The following is a 26724-nucleotide window of genomic DNA, read 5'->3' on the forward strand; positions in this document are numbered from 1 at the left end:
CCCCTGGAGCTAGGTAGGGCTGATTTGCCTTGTGCCTAGCCGGCGGTAGCCCTACTGTTCTTTGGTAGAAAGGCCTCTAAATCTGATTGCATAAAATTAGATCTGTGATAAAATAGCATGTGTTAGTGATAAAATAACATCTCTAATGGTAGCCCATGTTGGTAACTATTCCCCTGACTGTAACAAAACATTTTCTAATTGCAGTGGTGCATTTTAAACTGATTTTTCTTAATTAAAATGTCAACAGTAGCTACACTGTTCTAAGTATCAGTCTGCTTTTCCTTGGTAGTGTTGTTGTTTCTTTATTGTTTACTGTATTCCTAATTCTTTATCGTTTCTTGTTTATTTTATTTGTCTTCTCATGCATTTCATTTTTGGCTCTTTCTGCTACTCAGAACGAGAGGGAATACTTTTTATTTTAGTTCTGCCTAATTGTTTTTGAAGAGGGCATTTTTCAAAGGCACTTAGTCACGTGAATTTTCTTTCTCAAATGTGTCTAATAGAATATGTATGCTATGTATCTGACAAACCATGGGCGTAGCCAGACACACAATTTTGGGTGGGCCTGGGCCCAAGATGGGTGGGCAGAAGAACCCTGCCCCATCCCACAGATGATTTTCACCTGCATGCCATATGGTCTCTCAAACATCCCCCCTCTCCTGCATACCTTTTAAATAATATTTTTCCACTGGCAGCGAGCAACAACTAATACACACTGCTCATGTTGACCAAACAGCCTTCCCACTGATGCAACTTCCTGTTTCCACATAGGTGGGAACACGTCAGAGGGAAGGCTGTGGGGCCGGTTCGAGCAGTATGTATCAGCTGCTTCTTGCTGCAGGCGAAGATCTGCTATTTACAAGGTATGCAGCAGGGGCAGTTGTTGGGAGTTTTCAGCTGTTGAGACTTGGGAATCCCTGCCAGCCACATCATAGGTGTGCTGCTACTGGGTGGGCCTGAACCCAAAGTGGTTGGGCCTGGGCCCACCAGGGCCCATCCATGGCTACGCCACTGTGACAAACTTTTAGCTGAATTAAAAATGGGTGTTTTGAGTGCATCTGTGAGCATCCTGGGACAAAAAGAATGCATGTCCAGGGAATTTTCAGTTTACTCATCATATTTTGCCCTTGGCAAGCCACCTACACATATAAAGAGCAAATATTATGGAAACTCATTTGGCATACATACTTTTCAGCTGCTAATTTCCACATGAAAAAATGTGGGTTGTTTCCCTTTTATCTAAAGCACATATGTTACAAGAGCAGCTTACTGAAAACCTGTGCCCAAAACTCCATTTTCTGACTCCATTCTGCAGTGTTGTGGGCTGTATTCACATTAAGGGCTCCTTTCATAAAGCAGCACTATCAATTATGTCCACTGAATGCGAAGAAGCCCGTTCAGATCCTGTGGGCTTCTTTACAGTCAGCACATGCTAATCGGTAGCGCCGCTTTGTAAAAGGAGCCCTAAAAATCTTGCTTATTGACTTTTACTTAAAATAAATATTCAGCTATTGTTGTCTCATTTACCAAAGTCAGAATTAACTAATTCTGAGTCTGTGTGGAATGTGTCTTAATTTCAGGGTAGTGGGAGGAGCACCATTAAGGGAGATTTTATAAATTACATACTGCTTTCTCCTCAGAAATGTCAGTAGTAAATCAGAATGAATATGAGAGATCTTAATAATTTTGTTTCATTTAGTGGTTAACTGAATTTTAACAAATATTATATAATGTTTTTTTTCTTTAGGGTCTTATGGGTCCTCCAGGTTCACAAGGTCCCCCTGGCCCTTCTGGTGATGCTGGTGAAAGGGTAAGTCCATGTAGATTACTTTCAGTGGTCTGTAAGCACTAGGCTATTGATTATTGTTTTAATATGAGGGGTTCAGAGACCTCAAATCTGACTCCATCTCTAAATAGCACTAGTACTGAGGTAATCAAGAAGTTGTGAAGTTCTAAAAGGAATTGCCACTAAGAGAGACGTTAGGTCTAAGGAAAAGATACCAGCCTTATGACAAACTGGATTTAGATTACAAGTTATACAATGCAGCAAAAGATAGCCTGATACAGCAAAAACATTTATATTTACAGCCTTTGATCATAAAGTGAAGTCCACAGAACATCATTTGGGATGAGGAGTTTATTTGCCAAGATACAAGTCAAATCAGTGATTGACAACAGGCACGTACAATCAATTAATTATAGGAATATAATAATCCAGCTGCAAACAGGTGCTATCTGAATCTTAGTCGTTTATAATTTCTTTTACCAATTGAAGGTTTTACAAGGGAAAGCAATTAGGTAATTTGTCAATTCTGCTGGTCACATTGGTTTCCCTTGGAGAGAGAGAGTGGCAACCCTTCTCTCTAGCTCAAACCAGGAAATACCCTGATTTTTATAGGTGCCCTCAGGATATGGATAATATGACAATAGATATACCTGATTGGATCTATGCTAATGTCATGGTTACCACTGATTGGCTCATACTAATGAGTAGCTTCTATCTTGCTAACATGGTTTTGTCTTTAGCTCGCTTGGCCACAAATCTTAAGCAAGACCCTGCATCCAGCTACACCTTTCCTTTCTCATACCATGGCTGAACACAATGTCACTCTGTCCTTTGGACCCCCACCTTTGTGTTTCCTGTTGTTCTCTTTAGAGCTCCAACACTGGGAGTTCAAGCAAGAGTCACACAGGCCTGTAAGCTTTTCCCTCATTTTAGAGCCTGAACCAAAGTCTAGGCAGGGGACCAAGGCTCATAGCTGTAGCATTTTTATACATTATATAGCAGAAATATTGATAGCTCATCCATAACGTGATAAAATGACTTAGAAATTATCCATAATATAAATTCAGCATACTTAAAACAGCAGTACTATCCACTCATGCCAAGTCAAAACTTTGGCTAAAGTCATAGTTAACCCTTAGTAGAACAGAGTTGTGTGTTTACCTGCCTCTCCAATACATCTGTTTTGGTATTTGTTCTACACCAAATTTTAAGAACACATTAGAGGAGGTATAAGGACTCTGACAAGGCTGAGATTTATTTTAGATCTATGCATATGCCTAGACTACAGATAAGCTTCTTTAATTCCGGATGAAAATTCTTGTTCAGAAGTGCTCTCAATTTGGAGCAAATCACAGTTTAAAATCACAGTCACATATACAGTTCTAGAAAGAGAGAGAATATAGCCATCAGGACTGCCTATTAGTTGAAGGAGTGGTAACTTAGAGTATACCCTTCAAGTCTCTTAGCCAGCAGCAATGTACATTGTTCAGACCAGATGTATAGTGTGTAAGTATGTGTGTGTATATGATGACATAGAGAGAACTCCTCTGTTCCCCCACCTCCTTTCTTTCCCTCCTTACCTCTTTCTCTCACTATCCCCCTCCTTCTGGCTTAATTGTATTTTAAGCCATCTTGATGTGCTAGTGCAGGATTGGCTGTATATCAAGATTATACAACTAACTAAGGAACCCTTTTACTAAGGCATGTAGGAGCCTATGTATGTCCAACATGCATAAAATTGGTACTATTGCCTGGCTATTGGATGTCCTGGGCAGTAACTCAATTTTTGGCGCATTTCCAAAACATGCGGTAGAAAATATTTTCTATTTTCTACTGCGTGGCGCTTACCAGGCGGTAATCAGCAATTGGCACACACTGGATGCTTACCACCCGGTTAGCATGTGAAACCTTACTGCTAAGTCAATGGGTGGCGGTAAGGTCTCAGCCTTAAAATGGACGTGCGTTGGTTTTAATTTTGCTGCACGTCCATTTTCCGAAACATTAAAAAATGCATTTTTTCCAGGCACGCTGAGGAAATGGACCAGCACACATCTAAAACACACACCTAAACCAGCGCAGGTCACTTTTGGGCGTGACTTAGTGAAAGAGCCCCTAACTAAGGGGCCCATTTACGAAGCAGCGGTATGCCCACCGTGAGCTTACTCCATGCCAAACAGGAACTACCGTTGGGCTCCTGCAGCGTGTGCCATTTCCGGCACTACAAAAAATGTTCTATTTTTGTAGTTCTGATGCTTACCCGGTGGTAATCACTGCCTGGTAACCGCCGAGTCAGCGCAGGAGCCCTTACCGCCACCTCAATTGGTGGCGGTATGTGACCCCCCCCCCGAAACGGCTGCACGGTAAGTGGTTCACTTACCGCACAGCCATTTCTTTTCAAGAAAAAGAGACAGCCTTTTTCCTGCTGTGGTAAAAGGGGGCCTCAGCAAGCGTCAAAAGTACATGCTGACACTAGTACAGGCCTCCTTTTACTGCAGCTTAGTAAAAGGGCCACAAAATAAACAAGAGTTAAATAATTATCATAATCATATCATAGTTTAAATGAATCCTATGCTAAAACAAACAAAAAAATGCCCGGTAGACCTTTGGTCTCCCTCTTTCTCTTATTCCTGTTGCATTAATTTTGATAACTAAGAAAGAGGCTGAACTTGGGAAAACCTCTGGTCTTCTTTCAACCTAGCCATCTATGTAATTATGTCAATGCTACTGCACCAGAGGCACTTAATAGATAGTTAGGGTTATAGGGTGGAAAAAGAGAAGAAAGAGGAAAACCGAGAGGCTGAGCTCCGTTTTCTGTTTCCAGATCATTTATTTTAAACTATATCCCAAAATGGAACTATATCAAATATCTTGTCCCAGCAGTTCTATGCCTTAATTATAGTAGAGCTGTTCTCTGTTTTTGATTCAAGTTTGTATTTTCCGGAAAAAAAAAGACTTGTGTCTATAGCCTTAAAATCGCTATCTGACTCTTGACCTTAATTTATTTAGACAGATTTTACTACTGACCCATGGGAAAAGCAGAGCCTCTATATATTGGTCCAGATTAGTTCCATATGTTTCTAAGATGTGTATTTGAGTAGGAAAACTGAGATACTATCATATTGCAAGTACAGCCTCTGTATATTTTAAGTATACATTTAGAAGAGGAATGAAATCGTAGGAAGGGATTGTATACTGTAGTGTAGGCTCTCATGTTATGCTGCATTTTGTTGTTAAATGGAAATAGGGTGTTTTGTACTATATCTCTTATATTTACTCAAACCACTATGGCAGCAATTCTATAAACTGGCTTCTTGGTCTAGACACCCCAATGCAGTGTGCTTTGCATCAATTCTATAACGGCATTTCTGGTGCCAAGATTCCGTTATGGAATACTGGTGTAAATTGGAACTAGTTTGCCCATGTTTAGGTGCACCACCTTAGGCCATGTCAATGGCAGGTGTAAGTTTGGCACATCTAGGTGCACCAAGTGAAGTGCATAGTTTATAGTATTCTATAAACTTCGCGCATACCTGGAAGATACGCCCACGTTCCGCCTACACTTATGTGCTCATTTGCAGTTAGGTGCTATGGCACTTAGATGCTACCTTATAGAACAGCATCTAATGTACTTAGGTACCTACATGTCAATTAATAGCACCTTTGAAACACATAAGTGGTGCCTACCTCTAGGCACCAGTGTATAGAATTGCCTCTTATATATTAAACATATGACAAGCAGATGAAATAGACAACTTTCTGTATAGGGGAAGCTTCGACATGTCAACTAAGTTTGCACACAGGTCTGCTATAAAATATGCAGGTTAACACTGAGAATATGCAGAAACATAGAAAATGACAGTAGATAAAGACCATCCATCCAATATTCAGCCAAGTCAGCATTTTTTTAAACGCTTACCGTTGCTGGCTAGATTAGCACCCAATATTCAGTGCCCGCCATGTCCGGGCAATGACACTGAATACTGAGGGCTAAATTTGATGAGTATGACCGCCAGAGACCTATGTGAATCTTGGCCAATATTCAGCTGAGGCCATCTTAAGACAGTTATATGGACCCTGGCTAAATATCGGCTGGGACACACACATAACTGTCACATAACTGTATTTTAACATTAAAGAAGCCCTGATCCCCCAACCAGTCTCTAAAAGAAGCTCCCTCCTCCCAGCCTGTGAGAATTAAAGCCCTCCCTCCTGGAACAAGCCAACCCCAAACACTCCGAGCACCCCCACCGGGTTCGCCTGTATCCCTGGTGGTCCTAGTGGAGGAGTTAGGTGCAGAAGCGAAGCCCCATCGCTCCTGCCCCTTATGGCTGGCCTCTGTAAATGGCTGCCACGACCTCTTGTGACAGCTCACTGTACTTAGAGCTGTCGCGAGAGGTTGCAGCAGCCATTTACAGAGGCCAGCTGCAAGGGGCATGAGTGAGGGGCTTCATTCCTGCCCCCAGTGCCCCTATTAGGACCACCAGGGAAACAGATAGGCCTGAGGTGTCTACCTAGATCTTGGGGGGGCTCATTCCGCGTGAAGAGGGCTTTGATTCTCATAGGCTGGGGGAAGGGGGTAGGAAAGGGAAGCTATTTTTGGAGTCTGTAAAGGGGAATCAGGGTTCATTTAAAGTTAAAGAACAGTTATGTAGACGCCGGCTGATATTCAGTGCTGACACCCGCATAGCTAAGTGGGGAGAATTAGGACTGCTGTAGTCCTGTCCTAAGTTTGTTGGCTTAGCTATGCGAGTTCTGGAACTGAATATCACCAGCACCCAAGTAACTGCAGACCCCTCCAAAACGTTGCCCCCTTACTGCCCCTGACCTGCCCATTTTTTTAATGTGTGGTCAGAGGTGATATTCAGCGGCATTACCCGGTTTAGAGCCACTGAATATTTGGAAGAAGGTGGCCACAGTCGATTTAAGCAGGCAGGAGCTTCTCCTGCCTGCTTAAATCACTTTGAATATCGGCCAGCATATGGCCATTCCAGTCTGCCCGTCCATACCATCTATTATCCCTTCTCTCCTGAGTCCTTCAATACCTGGTAAAACAAAAAGTTGAGGATTATTCATATAGCAGTTCTTTTACTAAAGTAGGCTAAGCAGTTAGCATAAGTGAGTGCTAGTGACTGCCATTTGCTAAAACATCCAATGTGGTAAAAATCCTAGGCTAACTGCTTAGTATGGGATGGGGTGTGGACTAAGCGGGGTATGGACAGAGATTGGGCATGAACTGCACATTGCAATCATGTACAGTAATTAGCATATGCTGTCGAATGTGCATTTAGTATAGATGCACTTCATACCAACACAAGAGGTGGCATTAGGTGCATCCATATTAATTGCACTTGGCATGAACATATGGTTGGAAAGCTGTCTGTGCAGTACCTACAAGGGGAGTGTTGGATACCCCCCCCCCCCCCCAACAGTTACTGCATAGTATTTGTATTTACTGTGCATTTTTTGGCTATTAATACGCAGCCCCCCAAATTCTATATATGGCCCCCAAATTTGTGTGCCCAAATTTGCATGTGGATCAAAGATGTGTATGCAAATTAATAGCTAACAAGCCATTAACTATCAATAAATTATCACAGTTAATTGGCAGTAATTAGATTTTGCGTGTACATCTTCCTGGGTGCTATTCTATAACCTCAAGTGCCTAAATCCCTTAACGTGAAACTCAAAAGAGGGCGTGGCTAGGGACAGAAAAATGGGCAGTCCAAAAAATTGTGCAGGGAGTTATAGAATACTGTCATTCACATGCCAAGATGTGGGCGCTGGCATTTACTCCAGGTTTCATCTGGCATAAATACTGGTGCCCAAATTTGGGCATGGGATTGGGCTTTAAGCCATTGGGTGCCATGTACTGAACCTGGTCGGGTAAATGTAAAAACTACTGCACTTTAGTAAAAAAAAGTCCCACATTCTAGAAGATCCAGAAGATTTTAAACTATTTTTTAGAGATCATTACAACCAAATAATGCTAGCGAGAATATTGATCTAGCCATTATTGCAATTCTAAGGCTTTTGCAGCATTTGCACACAACATGTGTTCTGTAACTGTGCTTTTTTTTAGCTGATGTGACATTCGGCTCCAGACATGAAGGAATTAGGGAAGAATTTAGCATTTTCCTGAAATGTTTGCTTCTGAGTGACCCTAACAGATAGAGTGATTGTTCACCGTACATCTTGACATTCATCTTTGTCCTGAATCATCACCCACAACCCAATATATGTTTGCACACATATATGGCTTCTAAATTACTTAGGATATAAATGAGAAAAATAGAACATGATTTTGAAATGATTGATGCAAACTTTACTCAGCTGAAATTCTCCAACTAATGTGTTTTCAGTTCTTTGCAAATACCCAAGGTCTGAGTCCTAAGGGACACTGACAATTTTAAATATCAGATTTTCTCTGAGCACTTTGCAATCATTTCCTTATAAAATCAGACCACCACTTTAAAATTAACTTTTATTTTATTTTGAATCTGAATTTCCATGCCACCATGTTACCATAAGCCAAATGCTGATAGAAAAATGTGAAGACGTCATTCTGATTATGAGAACACTGAATTTACTTATTTCAGTTTTTAATAGAAGGAAAGGACTATCAGTTTGAACACTAGACATCGATTCATAATCTTCCAATTCTTCCCTTCAGGGCTGTAACAAACTATGTGCGGCCGATATGGCCGCTCAGGGCACAAGAGAAGCTTTCTATTGGCATCCCTTGTGCTCATGTTAACAAAGTGGGTGGGGCAGGAGTGTTCCACATCAGTTGGGGGCAAGGAGGTTTTATGGCAGGATATGTCATAAGCCTATCTTGCTCATTCTGTGGGCTGAAAGCAGTGGGCAGAGCTTGCTTCCATATTGTGTGACCCCAAACATTTGCAGACGCTATTGAAAATCATAACAAATTTGTGAGGTTTATGACCACCTATGTGTGTGTGTGTTTTTTTTAGTTGAAAGTTTCTGATATGTAGCCCAAGATTGTTTTTTTTTTAACTTCTGCAGGGGGGGAGGGGGGTCCTGGGGTGTGAGCCGGGTCTGCGGTGCGGGCGCTCTGGAGCGACAGACTTGTTTTTGGAGCTGCAGGAGGCTAACTTTATGTGGGGGCAGATTTAAGAAAGGCCCTGGCTCTGCCTGAGCCTTGGGGCCTAGTTGTGGGGACTGCCCTAGAGGTTAAAAAAAAATCATGGGTTACATATGGGAAGCTTTCAAAAGATGTCAGATGAAAAAAAAAACATACATAGGCAGTCATAAACCTCATAAGTTTGCTATTGTTTTCAATAGCATCTACAAATGTTTAGGGTCACATAATATGGCAGCTGCTCAGGTGAGATGGCTTCAACTTTTTGACATAATGACATCTCCTATCATAAAACCTCCTTGGTTGAGGGCATGTCACATAGAGGGTATCTGGAACTTGCGATGCTCCTGCTACCCTTTTCCTCGATTATAGTATGACCTTGGGGAAAATCCTTTTCTGGTTGATATTCAGTCTATGGCAGTCAGTTTTGTTTTGTTTTCTTAAAGATGACCATCATGGGCTGAATTAGAATCAAATATTCAACACTGGACCATCCCTGGATACTGGCGCTGAATGTCCAGTTCATTGGCAAGCCCCAGAAGGTATCCGGATATTACTGATATTCAGCGCCAATACGCAGTAGTTGGCCAGACAAGATAGGACAGCATTTTATCAAGCTCAGCTTTCCCAGATAGTTATATGACCAGAAGTGCTGAATATCAGTGGTGCCCTGGAAACATCTGGCTCTATCTTAGTTCCACCCTTGTTCCTCCCCTGCAGTACTTGGACAATGCCAAGGTAGTTAGACTCCATGATTCAGTGCCACTGACTTTCAGTCCAGGACTCAGTCATCAGAGCAGCAGCACCTCCTACTTAGTTAACTCAGCCTAAAAATAGACCCCTTTATTTTTTTCATACTTCTGTGATTCTGCTGAAATCAGCAGGCCCAGTGTTCAAAAACCGTTATGTGAACAGCATCAGGAACTAGCAAAAGGCTTCAAGCAAAATTCCAACTCACAGAATGTATAACCTTTGGCCATTTAAATCATTATCCCCCAGATTCTATATAGTTCACCAAAAGTTGGGTGCCTCATATTTGGGCACCCGGGACAAATGGGCAGATAAATTAATTAATGAAACATCAACAATCAATAATTGGAGTTAATTGACAACCATGACAAACATAAATTAATATACAAGAATATGTGCCAATCTCAAATGTGACATACTTGCAATATAAAAACATCATCACCAAATGTGACATGCATAATACATTAGAAAAAGAAGGTCATAAATGCATCAACTCGGGGTGTATATTGTTTTTATTATTTATTATTGTTTGATTACTTTGTAATTCTGATTATTATATTGTAGCCCCTGATGCAGCCCTTTGTGGGCAAAACATGGCCTGTGTTGGGTATTATTTTGGTTTGTGTTTCACCAATAAAGAGCCCGTTTCCAATTGATCTACTTGTTTTGTTTCTATGTTGGAGTTTGCAGATCGGCTTTTCATGTTTCCCCTTCCTTTATTTGCAAACTTATTCAAGTATGTGAAAAGACATGGTAAAGTGTGTCTCATTTGGGTTACACGGGCTGTATGAAGTGTGAGGGTTTTCATATGTGTGTGTGTCTGTGGCTGTGTCTTTATGCTTGTGAGTACAGATGGACAGACTGACAGATGGAGTCTCCCCGATAGGCGCTATTAATTGGTAAAATATGCCTATAAAGTCTCGATAGAAATTTTTTAAAAAATTGGATAAAAACTAGAAAATCACATTTCCCTACTATTTTCTCATCTCTCCACTTGCCTGCCTGGGATTGTCCACTCTGTTTCTGCATCTTTTCTATGGTGTCAACTTCCTGGCTGCATAAATGTATGTATTTGATGCCTATTCCAAGAAACTACCAACAAACGCTGGGTTTTTGTACCCTAAAGGAATACTGTAATAACCTGAAAATAAGCACGTAAATATACAATTTCAAACTGTGCTTTAAGTATGAGGTGCCTGCTGCAGCTGGAAGTTCTCAGTCTGAACCTGGTTGCTAAGGCATGCCACATTAATGGCAAGTGGAACAAGTCAACACCATCACTTAACTGCTATTGTCTCAAACCAGATACAATACTCATTTACTTGATCCCTTTGCTTACTATACAAATGGTTTTATTCTCATAGGGTCCTCCAGGGCGTGCTGGTCTTCCAGGAGCTGATGGGCTGCCAGGTCCACCAGGGACCATGTTAATGTTACCAGTAAGTACAAATACTTTGAAATTCAATATCTATATAATTATTTATTCAGTCCTGCAAGTACAAGACTATATTCTAAGGGGGAATAAACAACATGGTAAGTAAAAAACGAGAATGAAGAAGGAAAAAAATACCTGGTTCATTTTCCTATAATTTTTGAAAATTTCTACCAATTTTTGGCCACTTTGTGCATGCATTAGTTTGTAGGTTCATATGCATTTTAATCACTTTGGCCCACACTAATAATTTTAAAGTGGGCTAATGAATGCATATCCATAGTAAAAAGCCCTATACTGGCATTTCTTTCTGAATCTTGTTGATATCTGATACTGCTAAGTATATATTGGTAAGCTTCCACTGAGATTCCTGAATTCTAAAATGCATGAATTTAAAAACATGATTGAATAGTGAAAGTATTGTTTAACTCATATATAGTTTATTTAGGAGCTGGTTATTACAGATGATCAGACAATGGCATTTAACACCCTTTAAAAATTAACTGTTATCACATAACCGTATGCGATGATAATTGCTCATATTTACATTTAATGTGAAAAGCTCACCATCGATCCTGAGGTTTGTCTAACCTCCCTCTGTTTCCACTCATTTGTGCTCTACTGTTGTTCCTGTGGAACTTTCCTGTTTGGTTACCTTTTGGTTTCCAATTTTCAAATGTTACTTGAGTTCTCATATACAAAGTTGCCTACCTTAAGAACACAAGTAGAATATTTGTGATATTATAACTAATTTGACTATTAGATTTATAGGGGCCCTTCTACTACAGTGCAATAAACAGCAAATGTATGGTTAATAAATAGAAACAGGCTACCACTTGGCCACTTTAAGAGGTTTTGCAGCAGTTTACCTGTTTTGGAACTTTAAACTGCACATTAATTATTCTGAAATTCTCTGTCAGGGGTTGTGGCATGGGTGGTGATTGGGCATGGAAAGGATTGGGCATTTAGGGCTAGTTTCTATATATGGTGCCAAAAAAGCGCTATTCTATAAGCCGGGCTTAAAGTTAGGCATGGTTTATAAAATAGCGCTTATGCCCGGGAATCGCGCCAAACTTTAGGCATAGCCATTTGCACCAACTAAAATGTGGTGTAAATGTATGTACCTAAATTAGGCGTATATTCCCCTTTATTCTATAACAACACATATAAATTTTAGGAACACTCCGTTACAGCCATAACCCATCCATTTCCACTTCCCCTTTCGCAGATCACAAATCAATTTTAGGAGTGGATCCCACACTGATGTAGACATCCCTTTTCTGGTCTAGATGCCCTCTGCAAAATCTGCCTTTACATCTGTCTAGTTGATCTGACTTCAGTGCATTCTAACCTGCTAATGGGGACTGCATTCATTGGGTACTCTATGGCAACCAGATGGAACTCAACAACAATGGGTGGGCATTGCATAATAGCAACAGAATCTCAAGCAGAGCAATTCTAAACTGTGAAGCAGGGATCCTACAGCCATACAAGTGTTGACACCATTGGATACAGCCAGCTGGGTCTGCTCGCTGAGAGAACAGAAACTTCTAGAAAGGTTTTCTGAGCATGTGCCAGTGTTCCTGCACTCCAGTACAGTAGGTTCCCTACAGCCATTTCTAGCTAGCTTCAACCATGAATAGAAAGGATTATGGGGTTGTAGGATCCTGCTGTCACTGGAGAACTACTGTTATATGAAATGCAAATACATTTTCTTCATGGATAAACAGGATCGTTACAAGTATTCAAGTGGTGACTCTCAAGCCAAGGGTTACTATCAGTTCATTTCCTAGTCCTCACAGCTCAAGTGGACATGCAGGCGGAGAAAGTAAGCTCCAGCTTTTAGGAATATGCATAAGGTAAAAATTATTGGTTCATCTTTTGTTCATTGAGGTATTTCCCCCCAATTTTTGGGAATTATTTTTGTTTGTCTGTTTTACATATTGATTTTAATGAAATACAGTCTGGGGTGTATGGACAATTTTCTGTTCATGACTGACATATCTGATATATTAGAGTTAAAGAACACAAGCAGCTTTGATGCTCTGCTGCTGCCAGAACTAATTCTTTGCAAGGTATGTTTAAAATCCATCAGATATAATATTTTGTCTTGTGGATTTGCATGTGGTGGAGAGTAAAACAGAGACAAAACTTCTAGCTCACTGATGTGGAAATCAGAAACCTCTATAGGCAGGAACTTTGTACAAGTACACAAGACCACATGGTTATATATCTGTGTAAAGAATCTGTAATGCACTAATGCTTCCAGTTAATTGATACAGTAGACGGAAGTGATGACCACCAGAAAAAAAGTGCAGAATTTGCATAGCATTTCCCATTTTCACAGAAGGTGCAGAATTCTACACTTGCTATACAGAATTTGTGAAAGAGCCAGCATCAGATCTCTCGGTCTCTCTCTCTCCCTCTGCCACAGAGATTATGAGAAAAGAGGAAGAGGAAGTGAACTGCTACATATTGGGTCACTTCCTCCTCTGCTGGCTTAGACCTGACTGTTCATATGAACTGTGTGGGCTTCCTTACAGCCCTGCGGTTCACATAAACAATCAAGTCTAGGTGAGGAAAGGGGGAGGAAGTAACCCAATGTGCAGCGGTATACTTCCACCTCCTCTTGCCACATGATCTTTGCAGGAGAGGGGGAGAGAGACTGAGGAGACACTTGATGTCAGCTGACTGTATGCCATGGGAATGAGAGGGAGACAGAGCAAAGTGAGAATGTGATTTGGGGGGGGGGGCAGAGCAAGATGAATGTGTCATGGGAATGGGGGGACAGACAGAGCAAAATGAGAGTGTGCCATGGGGACAGGGGCGGGGACAAGAAAAGCTGAAAATGTGCCATAGGGATGCGAGGGGGCAGAGAAAACAGTGTGCGCTATGTGGATGGGAAGGGGCAGATAAAGCAGAGAATATCTTGGGGAAGGGAGGGTGGCAGAGAAAGCAGAGTATTTGCTATGAGGATGGGAGAGGTGGCAGAAAAAGCAGAGATTGTGCCATGGAGGTAGAGGTTGTAGTGGGAAGAGAACAAGCTGAGAGGGTTCCACTGCTGTGGAGGGAAATCAAGTTTGAGAGGGAGCCGGGGGGGGGGGGGGGGGAGAAATACAATGATAGGTGGGGAGCTGGAGAGGGGAGGAGAAAGAATGAGATATGGGAGGTGGCCTGGGGGAGGAAGAATAAGAGGTAGGGATGTGTGCTTGGGGGAGGGAGAATGAGAGGTGGGGGCATTATATGCAGGAGAAGATTTTGTGGAAGGACATAATTAGGGGTTTTGCTGGGAGTTAGATGGAGAGAGACAACTTCAGTTGGACCAAGAGAGAGAACTGGGGAGGCTGGAGGCTGAGGAACAAGGCAGGAGGGATTTCCAGTCCTACGCTAGGGTAATTTTATATATATATATATATATATATATATATATATATATATATATATATATATATATACACACACACACACACACACACTAGTGGAGCCAATGGGCCCTAGGAAGGCTCTTGTGTAAGCAAGTTTTCCTCTCTGCCCTGCCCTCCATGTCCAGCGATTCTTTCCTCCCCTCCCCTCCCATCCCCTCCGTGTCCCGTGTGTGAGAGTGAGAGAGGTGCTAGGAGTCCCTGTGACAGTGGAGGGTCAGTCACTCCTTATAGCCAGTTGTTAAGAGTGTGTGTGTGTGTGTGTGTGTGTGTGTGTGTGTGTGTGTGCAGGATTCTTTCCTCCCCTCCCATCCCCTCCATGTCCCGTGTGTGTGTCTGATTAAAACGGGCAAGATTTTTTATTTCTGAAATGTAAAGAGAGAGAGAGTGAGAATGTGTAGATGTGTGTGAGAGAGACAGAGGAAGTGTGTGTGTGTGTGTGTGTGAGAGTGTGTTTGAGAGAGTGACAGAGAAAGTGTGTGTGTGCGCGCGTCTGTGTGAAAGAGAGAGTGTGTATATGTGTGTGTGTGCGCGTGTGTGTGAGAGAGACAGTGAAAGTGTGTGTGTGTGCACGTCTGTGTGAAAGAGAGAGAGTGTGAGAGTGAGTTGAGTTGAAAGACAGAGAGTGTGTGTGTGTGAGAGAGAGACACACACAGAGCGTGTGAGAGAGAGATAGATGGATGGAATAGGATAAAGTGTTGTGATATTAGTACTGTAATTAATGGGTCTTGTTGCCAGTTTCTCTGTGAGTGCGGAGAGGGAGCCCAGTATTGCACTTACTCTAAGGAGTCCCAGGTCCCTGGCCCCAGGAGCTAAGCCACAACGTTGTGACTGTCATAGCCCCACCAATGTGACATCCTCTGTCTGCCTCTGTCCAGGTAACCGTGTGGCCCCGGCTCACTGTCTCTCTCAGGCCTCGGGTTCCTTCTTGGACTGTTTATAGGCTCCCCCTGCCTCTATGTCCCTGTGACCGCAGCAGGTGGGTTTGGCTCCTGGAGCTCAGCCTGCTCGGGGGCGGAGAGAGAAGTATATGAATCCTGTATCCCCCCTCTATCACCTCCTTCTCCCTACCCCCTCCAACCCTAGCCAGCTAGACCCAGCGCCTGCGGCCAGAGCCGTCCAGATTCCTGTCCCCGCAGCTGCAGTCCATACCCGCTGATTCCTCCCCAATCACATCACCAGCTTTCTTCGCCAAGACGCCAGATTCAAAGAACCCCCTCCTAACGATGTTCTGTTACATTCCTTAGCAACTGCATCCCTTTGAAGGCTCTCGTGCTCGCTCGCGTTCTCTCCGCTGCCCATGCATTCTGGATTTCTGTAGTGGTGCTGTTACGATCTGCCTCTAACCACATTGGGAGTGATCTTGACGTGTCGCGCATGCGCGAACGCTGCCCCGCCGTTCTGGATTTCTGTAGTGACGCTGGTCCGTCCTGCCTCTAACCACGTCAGGAGTGATCTGTGACGTGATGCGCATGCGCAGAACAGCTATACTGTTCTGCGCATGTGCGGCATGTCGGTCACTCTTCATTTATATAGTAGGATATACACACATGCTATGACAGTTTTTACCGTCTGGCAGACGTAGTCTATGGAATGCACAGACCCAAGAATGTACAGAGGACTATAACTGATTACTTCAAGCCAGCCTGTCAGTTAACTGAGACTGTATACTGTACATATAAGAATAAACAGTACTGTACATATGTTTATCAGATGTCAAGCTTCTTTGTGTCACAACGGTTAAGTGCATTTTCCGGTTAACTGCATGTATTTCTTTGGTCCCAGGCCCTTGCACTTAAGGATTGCACTGTATATAAACCCTTACAAATAAGCAATTCAGAATTTTGCAGAACTTTAAAATATTGTGTACAGAATTTTTACAAACTGTGTGCATAATTCCCCCATAAAGTAAAATGGTACTTCAGGATGGACGTTTGCAAATGCTTCTTCAGCTGAGAGCACTATAGTAAGGTCCCATGCTGCAGGTATCTTCTTGATTAGAGTCCTGAAGTTTAGATTTGGTTTTGGAATGCTGATGGCAAACCCTAAGACTTGAAGTTTTCTATAATGGTCTGGAGTGAATCGGAAACTACACATGCAGTACTTCCAGATACCAGAGATTCATCCAAGTACTGAAAAATGAATATCACCATATAATGTAAGTGAACTGCTTCAAAAGCCACACATTTCTTGAATACTTGAAGGGATGCTGAACATGCTGAGAAACCACATGAAAGAACTCTGTATTGGAAATTATCTCCAAGGATCTTGAAGAGCAAAAAAACAACTGTGTTTTGGATTAATAGGTATGTGAGTGCAAGCATCCTTTAAATCAAGAAAGGCTAGCCAATTATTTCCATGGAGTCCAATTAATTAATTTTGAATTTTTTCCAGACAATGAACATGTTCAGTTCTCAGAGGTTTAGGATTAGATGTAGGCCCCCTCCCCATTCTAGCTTCCTTTTATTTCATTCCTTTCTTCCAAAATACACATACTGATCATTAAGTCTATCCCCATGTGGCCTCTGGGTTGCCCCTCGATTAAGGCTGAGTGAGTGAGCAGGGCGCAGGCCGAGGCCAGGCTAAATCCCGGTAAACCAATGGGTAATCTTTCTCTGGGTACTCTGAAGACCACTCTCATTCAAGAAGAACCAGCAGTTGTTGAATTAAACTTCAAACTGGTTTTATTTAACAACAACTTGAAAACGGTTCAAACTCACAAATTGATATGTAGTCAGCCGTCACTTACTATGTATGTAAGGCATATAACAGTTGAAGATCAGCTTCAGATGGTCTCCTTTACTTTTTAAAAATATTGCAAAGAGTCATTATACATCAGCAGCACAGTTTCTCTTTTAGTTTTGTCTGGTTCAGTATTCCTGTCCCAAAACCCATTGAATGTCCTGCCAGGAGGGAGGCTCCACTGCTCCCACTTCTCCTACCTGGGCTGTCTTTTCCCCCAGGCAACCCTTCTCATTCCCAAGTTGGGAACTGCCCGCAGGCACCCTCTGCCCTGTAGCAGGAGTTTCATCTGCTAGATATGGCAGAAATTCATCCCTTTGGTGTCCAGAGCTTCCCCCTCAGTACTTGGGTCTCGGTGGGGGTGGGCAACCAAAGACTATGTTCTCTCCTAATCCATCTCTTTTATCAGCTTCTGGCCCTGCACAAATGGACTGGCCTCTTCCATGTCTACCCACCAGTCTGGCAATCCTAGCCTTCATTGTCTTAGTGACCTTCTTGAAAATCCTCCCTCCCACTGCCCTAGAGCAGAGGCATTTTTCAGGGGGAAGTCACACTCTCCCTCCCACCCCCAGTTAAACAAAAATTATTTCCTCTTTCTCCTTTTCCCTAAGGGAAATCTATTTTTTTCTCTGTTCTCAGAGGGGATCTACAAACTCTCCTCCCTCTGAAAAATTTCAAACAATTTTATTCCAAACATTTCCATGATATATAATCAGCACACAACAACATAACATTCTCCTAGTTTTTTTTGCTTTTCCTAATACATGATTTTGCTCTCTTCTAACAAAATATAACAGTTCACACCTATTATTCTCTGCTGCTTATTCTGACATGCCTCTGCTTTTCTACTCAGGTAGCTAATAGTGAAATAGTAATTCTCTTTTTCTTTTCCACTCAGTCACTTCCTCATCCGTATCATTTTAAGTCAGGCTTTTTCATTGTGGCCCCACTCGGTAGAGTACAGTTGACATTGTAGTATTTGTGAGTCTGATATCTGTCCACTATTTCTACTAAGTGCTTCCTGATGAATGGCCTATTTGCCAGTCCATCCACTGCTGCTGCTGCACAAGTCTGCTGAATAAGCTCTATAAGTCGGATCTGGATACAGGCGATTAAAAGCTTCTTCCTGGATCCAAGCATCCCTCTGGGCTCCTACCATACTCATCACCTGGAGGGGGACATATAGGTATCTTAGTTGCTATAGATCTCACACCAGGTGTCTCAGGTAGTGGTCTGCCCTACGTAGTTAAGGCAATTTTTTTATCACCAGCCATCTAGGTTCAATCTGGGGATCACTTAGGTACTCCCCTGGAAGGTAAACTTGCATCCATTGTGCTCCCTCATCTCATCAGCTACTCGAGGAAGGCAGCTGACAATTTCAGCACAGTCACAAGGAGCTTCTGTAGTACAAATGAACCGGTCAATTTCTGGACTCCTCATTGTCCAGTCCGTAACCAGTTTTGTAGGGACTGCTATGTCGACTTCTTCAAGAGCCAGACACCAGTAATGGAACAAAGACTCTGGGTGTGGTAGTCCAGTCTTTAGGTATACACCTTGGTTTGCCCAGCTCTCTCCAGTATTAAGAGGGGCCTTCAAATGGGGATCAGGCCAGCTTCCTCATTAAGTGCAAGTATGGTTTCGGGGGCTTTTCCAAAGGTGCCTGTATTTTGGGCAGTCTCACAGCCCTTGTCGCAACCCTGATTTTCTTCCTGGTGGCTTCCTCACCCCACTGGCCAATGCCACTGTCCTGTCTCAGCTGGGCTAGGAGGTAGTGGTCCTCTGAGCATCTGAGCATGATCTCTTCTTTGTTCAGGCCAGCTGTCCCAGTTTTCTAACTGCTTCTGGAGCTTCCTGACTCAGAGATTACTTATCCCTCCAACTAGAGTTGCCATATTTTGTCCTCTGAAAAAGAGGACACATGTCATGCCCCCTGCCCCGCCCACACCACACCCCTTTTGCATCCTCATCGTGCCCTTTCTCGCTTTTGCCCCACCCCTGTCACATATTCTCCTCCCCTCCCCTTCTTACTATCTACTGCCCTGGTGGCCTAGTGACCTCTTCGGGGCAGGAAAGAGCCCCCTATTTCCTGCCCAGAGTGCTGCCCTTGCCCTGCATCCTGTTGCTGCGACGGTCTCAGGATTCAAAATGGCCACCGAGAGTTGAAGTCTCGCGAGGCCGCTTCAACTCTCGGCGGCCTTTGGTAGGTTCATGTTTTCTATCAAATTCTAAATCCTGTATGATTCTGGTCTAAGCTCAAACAGTTTTCATATCTTTGGTTACTGTAAGTAGTTAGTATTTCTTTGTCAGAATCTTATGATTCACAGTCAACACTTGATAAGACACTAATGAATAACAAAGAATATTAAGCATTGATGGCATCATGAATGCTGTTACGCAATAATTTTATCTCAGATAGTTGAACAAATAGAAATATAAATTGTAATATATTTTTCTGGAAAAGTGAAAGCTTATTTCCTATGGGCCCCAAACTTACCCCCTCATTATTTAACATGGTGCCTACTATTAGGCAGAAACCAGAAATAGCAAAGAGACAAAAAAGGGCCACTGCTGAAGTTTATGTTAAAATGTAAACCATTATTCAGGTTGACTTTTTATTTCATTGAATAATATTATTTACAGTGATATACATTCATTTCAGTTTTGTTGAAAACCAAAAATATTTTTCTTCAGTTTTCATTGAGTAACAGTATCCAGAAATCTAAATTTTATTATTGTATTTAAATTACTTTATGCCAAAGCCAAATACAATCCTAGAGGAATGAAATGAAAATTTCCCTCTCAAATGCAGTCCTCTGTGGTCAGTGGCCTTGAAAGCAATGACAACTGAGAACTGATTGGTCCTGGGATATTCTGGTTCTTATACTCAATCTGGTTCTTATACTCAATATCTGGGAATTGAATGGCTCCTGGAAGTTAACTGGGTACCATCAATATTCAAGGGGCCTTTTACTAAAGCTTACTGCATGCTGACAAAATCAGTGTGCACTAAATGCGAAGAAGCCCATAGATATAAAATAGGCTTCTTTGTATTTAATGTGTACTAATTCTATTTATTTATTTATTTATTCATACTTGCTATACTGCCTTTGCCAATGAGCAGTTCAAAGTGGTGTACAATACTCAAAGTAAAGAAAGGAACTACAATGGTGTATAGGAAAGAACAAGCTTGCACATATGACAACATTAACTGACATTACAATGACAGAAAGGAGGAAAGAGAGACCAAGGAGGTAATAAGAGAGAGAGGGCTGTTCCAAACTGTGAAAACCAAACACAACACCTAGAAAGATGATGGTGATGGAAAGCCTTGCTGGAAGAGCCATGTTTTAAACAAAGTCTTGAAATTTTTTAGGGACAGTTCACAGTGAATAGTAAGAGGCAAAGAGTTCCACATGGCTGGGGCAGCAAAGAAGAATGCTTGACGTCTGGTAGATTCCAAAGTGGCACACCTAGGGTCAGAAAGGACAAGTCTATGGTCATTTAGAGATTGAAGAGTACAGCAGGGGGAGTATGAAATGGTGAGGGAAGAGAGGAAGAGTGGTAAGCCAGTCCAAAAAGCCTTAAAAATGATAATGAGAAGCTTGAAATTAATATGCTGCTCAATGGGGTGCCAGTGATGGGACTTGAATAAGGGGGAAAATATGATTATGGCAGCAGGCATGACAAAGGAGTCTCAATGCAGTATTTTGGAGAGATTGTAGCTTTTTCAAGAGTGAATAATGGAAGCCAAGATAGATGATATTGCAGTTGTCGAGTCAGTGAGTAGTGACAAGATAAGGGCATGGAAAAAGAGTCATGATCAAAATATTGCTGGGTAGAACATGACTGTCTGTGAATAAAGAAATCTGTTTTACAGATCTGAGACAAGTGAGAATCCAAAATTACTCCAAGATAACAGAATGATTCAACAGATGTAATGGAAGTGTCAAAAAGAGTTAACAGGGAGCTAGGAACAGCACAACCTCCTTTGAACCTGCAGGCAACTGTTTTCTGCCTATTGAGTATTAACCTGTGGTCCATGAGCCAAATTGAAACAGCATTCAGACATTCCTATAGGGAGGTGATAGAAGGAGAGAAAGGATTTGTGTGCCAGATCAACAGAATATCGTCAGAATAAAAATGACATAAGACACCAAACGATTGTATAAAGTGTAGCAAAAGGGCTGAGGAAGAGAATAAACAAAAGAGGGGACAAGATAGATCCTTGAGGGACACCACAAATCAAAGGTCAAGAGGAAGAGGTGGAAGAAGCAGTGATGACCTGAAATGAACGACCCAAGAGAAAAGAAGAGAACAAAGTTAGGAATGAACCAAACATACTCAAGGAAGAGAAGTGGGAAAGAAGTAGATCTTGCAAATTATAGTAGATTATAATTTGCAAGATCAAAAACAGCAAAGAGGTCTAGTGAAATAGCCAGGACTATAAGTTGCTTGTCAAGATAAAAGTGAAGGCGCTACAGAGTCTTAATCAAACAGTTCTGAAAGTAACCCAAGAAACCTCTCAAATTGTGAGTAAGATAGATGCCTTAACACTCTCTTTGGAAAAAACTAAGCAAGAAAATGCCCAGCAAACGGAGCAAATTCAAAAAGAAATGAAATCTTTAAAAACTATCACCGATACTTTAACTCTTGACAAAATTGCGACCCACAAGAAGATAGAACAAAATGAAAACTTCAACAGGCGTTTGAATCTGCAGATTCTGAATTTTCCTTGGACTCAAACTATGTCTGCTGTGGACTTATTTAAAAAATATTTAAAAGAAATCCTGTTGTACCCAGACTCAGCAATACCTCCTTTAAACAGAATTTATTATCTACCAGTTAATACACAAACTGCTTCTGGTGACAGCGGGGAAAGTGTTCTTCAAATTCCTCAGCAAACTCAACAAGAACCGTTGGACATATCCTTAATATTAGAAACGACATTACCTGAAATAGAACAGCGGAGAACTTTACTAATTGTATTTGTTTTTTAACAAGATCTAAATGCACTGTTGAAGCTTTATTTTAAAAACTCCTTAAAAACATTTTGTGGTCAGCGTATTTGGATCTACCCTGATGTCTGTAAATCGACTCAGGATAAAAGGAAAAAATTTCTGTTTTATAGAGAAGAAACGAGAGCATTGGGGGCAAATTATTTGTTGGCATATCCATGTAAATGTATGATTAAATATTTGGGGATTAAATATACTTTTTTTGAGCCAGAACATCTAAAATATTTTTTTAGAAATGAAGAAGCTAACCAAAGCATCTAAAGAGTGAGTAACACCAACTGATTATTATATGTTAGTAAAAGAATACAAGGCCAGGCCAGTTACCTATGCAAATTACCTATAGATCTCCTATTATCTTATTATTTTCCCCCCTGATTTTCTTCTGTTTTATTGTGGTCTAAGGAATTGTATAACATGAAGCTAATGATGATGGCTATATAATATTATGTAAAATATGAATTCAATGTTATTCAATGTATTACAATTGCATGTTAATTGTGTATAAACTTAAAATTAATAAATAAAATAATTTTTTTAAAAAGTGAATTTCACTAAGGAGGTCTGTAAGAATTGTTTCGGTGCTAAAGTGAGGTCAGAAACCAGATTGGCATGGGTAAAGGGCAAAGGATTTCTTGACAAAAGAAGTAGCTTGAACAAAAACAATTTTTTCAAGGATTTTAGATAGAAAACTGAGATTTGACACTGGATGATAGTGTTCAAAAATTTGAGGATCTAAGGAGGGTTTCTTGAGGAGTGGTTGAACTAGAACAGTTTTCCAATGAGTTGGAAATTTACTGGAAGTTAACCTATGATTCAAAAGGTAGAGAAGTTGAGGAAGGGGGCCAAAAGGATTTCAACCACACAGATGGGATGGGATCCAGAGAACAGGAACTTGTTTTCATGGAAGCTAGGATCTTAGCAAGTGTCAGGTCTCTCAAGGTAAAACCTGGATTTTTGAGCCCTTGCACCACAGCCATAGAGCGGCAGTGGCAGGCAAAACCCACCCAACCAGCACTGGGCTAAACACCAACAAGACAAGGGCTGCAGATATAGGTAAGCAAAGCAGGAACACAATGGACTAGAACACTCGGACTGGAACAAGACTTCACCTGCACTTGACCACCGTTCCCTAGGGGTTGAGCCTCTAGGTGCAGGCAGCCGGCAGAACTTACAGGATACAGAAATTCACACATGGAATAGGACTCCAAAGCAAGCTTGACAGAACAGGGACCAGGAAACAGGGCTCAGAACTGAGGGAACTTTCTCAGGTAACAGGATACAACAACAAGCTTGCACAGAACAGGGACTGAGGGAAAAGACAGAGGGGAACTAGAGACACAGAATAAGACAGACAAGGCAGAACACAAAGCTAGGCTACAACCACAACCTAATACCTGAGCATTAACAGAAGGCTGAACACAAGGTAGCCACAAAACATACAGAGAAACACCAGAGGGAAACAGGCTCACCACATAGTACTACAACCGGAGAGAACAATCCCAGGTGTAGTATGGTGAGGGCTAATTACACACCCACTGGCAGCAGCCAGCACAAGCAGACAGAGCAGGAACTATAAGTAAGAAGGTTGAACACAAGGCAGCCACAAAACATACAGAGAAACACTAGAGAGAAACAGGCTCACCACAGAGTACTGCAACCGGAGAGAACAATCTCAGGTGCAGTAGGGTGAGAGCTAATTACATACACACTGGCAGCAGCCAGCACAAGGAGATTGAGCAAGAACTACAAGTAAGAGGAATATAACAAACACCACTGACCAAACAGACACACTGAAACAGGAGGCAGAAATGCTCACAGACAGAACCAAGCAGAAGTGCAACAGCACATTGACTGACCTATAGCGATGCAAAGGCAACCTTAGGAAGTTCCCAGGTGGTAATAAAGGCACTACAGGTGAGGTCACCAGCAGGGTGGGGTTTAGCAGCATAACAGGCTGGAACAGGATCCCAGAATGGACTATACTGGACTGGAATTGATTTCAGGATTTTCACAATGGCTTCAGGATTTACACACAGACTTGGCTTAGCTGAAGGAATCCCAAAGCAAGTCCGACAGGGAATATAGTCACAATCGTGACAGTAAGGGAGAAAGAAGTCTGAAGTTGGAACGATGACCAGTTAGAAGCACTGATAGAAAGACAAGGGTCCTGAGATAGAGATGGGTAACCACAGAATGCGTGAGAGCCGAGTCCCAAGAGGGGGAAAGATTAGAAGGCATCTGAGAAAAAATGGGTCCAGTTAGGGAAGGGGAAAGAAGAGAAGATACAAGATCCATAATTTTTGTGGTAAAAAAACAGGAAAAGGACTCGTCTGAGGGAATAAGGTGGGATGGAGCCTCATGATTTGTGGTGATCAAATTACGGAAGATTGAATAGAGCTCTTTTGTAGGATTCAGGGCCTCAGTGATACGATCCATGAAAAATGTGTTTAGCGATTTTGAGTTGAAAATTATAATCTCTGAGTCTGGATCTGTAGTGAGCAAGATCAATAGGAGCTTTGGCTCTTCACCAGATATACTCAGCCCTCTGCAATTGGCATTTAAGAAGGAGCTCAGAATGAAACCAAGGATTTATTTGGCACACTACTACTACTACTTAGCATTTCTATAGCGCTGCCAGGGTTACACAGCGCTGTACAAGTTTAACATGGGGAAGGACCGTCCCTGCTCAAAAGAGCTTAGAATCTAAAGGTAAGGTTTAATAAATGGGCCGCTCAGTGTGGAACCCTAAATAGGACACCAATTTATACAGATCTAGATGTCCAGTTGGTTATTTGGGCAGCGGCATTGAATATTGGCAGTGGTTGAATAAACCCAATAGTGTCACAGCAGTTTCCCCAAATTTTCAGTGGCACTAGCTGAAAATCTAGGCATCACCCAATCAGAATACTGCCCTATGTTTGATTTTTTTACTCTGAAAAAAATCAGATTGAATTTTGCTTTTTTTATGTCATTGGTTGCCAGTGCCAGCTAGAGTTTTGTTTAAATTCTCTTGTTTGTTGTATAAGTCCTTATATGGATTGGCTCCATCTTATTTAACTGCTTGTCTGTCCTTAGCATCCTTTTGTTGAGAAACCGTAATTTGTTTCTTACCCTTCAGTGAGGGGTAGGAAAAAGTTGAAGTATGTGGAATATTTGTTGGTGTTCCAGGCCTGCTTGGTGGGGTATAGAAATTTCAATCTTTTTGTTAATTGCTACTTCAGGTGTTGGATTAAGACTTCTCATTTTAAGAAATTTGTGTGTCAGGGGTAGTACAATTATTTTGTTATGGGTTTATATTTTATGTTTTACTTTGTAATGATTGTTTTATAGCTGTTTGTAATTCCTTGTTGTGTCCAATTTGGTTTTTTAAATTGTGATCCACATTGAACTGTAAGGCTTTTGCAGATTATAAGAACAAGCTGTTGTGTTATATTGTTACGTTAACTGTGCAGGAGCCTCTTTGGTAAAGGTGTATTATCCAGAATTACTGAGGGATTCACTAATGTGTGGACAGCTGCGGTAATCATTAACCCATGTTAACATGTATTATTAGTTCATAGGCCTCACTGCAAATAATAACGTTTGTCACGGAACACATTAACTGATATTTTGCATGTGTTAACATTTACTAGTTCTCTTCAGGTTAGGAAATTATTCCCTTTATTTCAATATGAGTAACCCTTAACAGGTTAATATAAAATAAATCATATCTGATGTAACTCTTAATGCTCTATTTCTAAAATGAATGCATCTCACAGGAGTTACAGTATTGTTTTGAACAAGAAATCTATGTAATCTTATTAAATTATTACCATAGGACCCGATGACTATGACAAATATCAGAACATATCCCAAGCTTCTGATTTTGTTTTAACCAACAAAACACCCCCCCGTGCAAGCTATAATAAAACTTGTAAATTCATGCAGACTTCTTTACTAGGTTAAACTGCAACCACTGAACTCTTAGCTCTGCAGAAAACCACATGTAGATTGCAGCCTTTCCAAGTCTCAGTTTAACTGGGCAAGTAACATCCCTAATGATTTATATGATGCATATGATGACTATCGCTACACTTTTATGGACTTGATTAGTCCACAGTATGACAGCGCTGTATTTATGGAGAAGTGTGCACATTTTGGACTTCATTACTTGCATGACTTGGACTTGGTGAAACAAGTGTGAAAAGAATTAATATAAATGTAAATAAGAAACAGAGAAAAAGCAAAACTATTGCACAGAGTAGAGAAACCCTTTATATAGCATAAGAAGAGACACATTTGTGAACTGCCACCCTTAGGAATTATGGGGCAATTCTATAACTAGGTGCCCCAATGCTGCACAGGGGGTGTCTATTCTGCAGTAGCACCTGGGTGTCTGGGTTTTGTTATAGAATGTGCTAGCATAAGCCCATATTGATGCATCCAGTTGTACCAGGACAGTGGCAGGCATGAATGGGTTCACCTAAGTATAGCAGGAC

General features: G+C 41.6%; 1 protein-coding gene across 1 annotated transcript in view; it reads left to right on the top strand.

Annotated features, from left to right (window-relative positions):
- Window positions 1-26724, top strand: part of COL11A1 (collagen type XI alpha 1 chain) — a 700769-nt gene that overhangs the window by 159346 nt on the left and 514699 nt on the right. The window contains exons 11-12 of the mRNA XM_030205574.1: window positions 1748-1810; window positions 11000-11074. Of these exons, the coding sequence (XP_030061434.1) occupies window positions 1748-1810; window positions 11000-11074 (138 nt within the window). The remainder of the gene's footprint in view (window positions 1-1747; window positions 1811-10999; window positions 11075-26724) is intronic.

The sequence above is a fragment of the Microcaecilia unicolor genome, chromosome 6 (assembly GCF_901765095.1).
Source record: "Microcaecilia unicolor chromosome 6, aMicUni1.1, whole genome shotgun sequence".
In the NCBI taxonomy this organism is placed as follows: domain Eukaryota; kingdom Metazoa; phylum Chordata; class Amphibia; order Gymnophiona; family Siphonopidae; genus Microcaecilia; species Microcaecilia unicolor.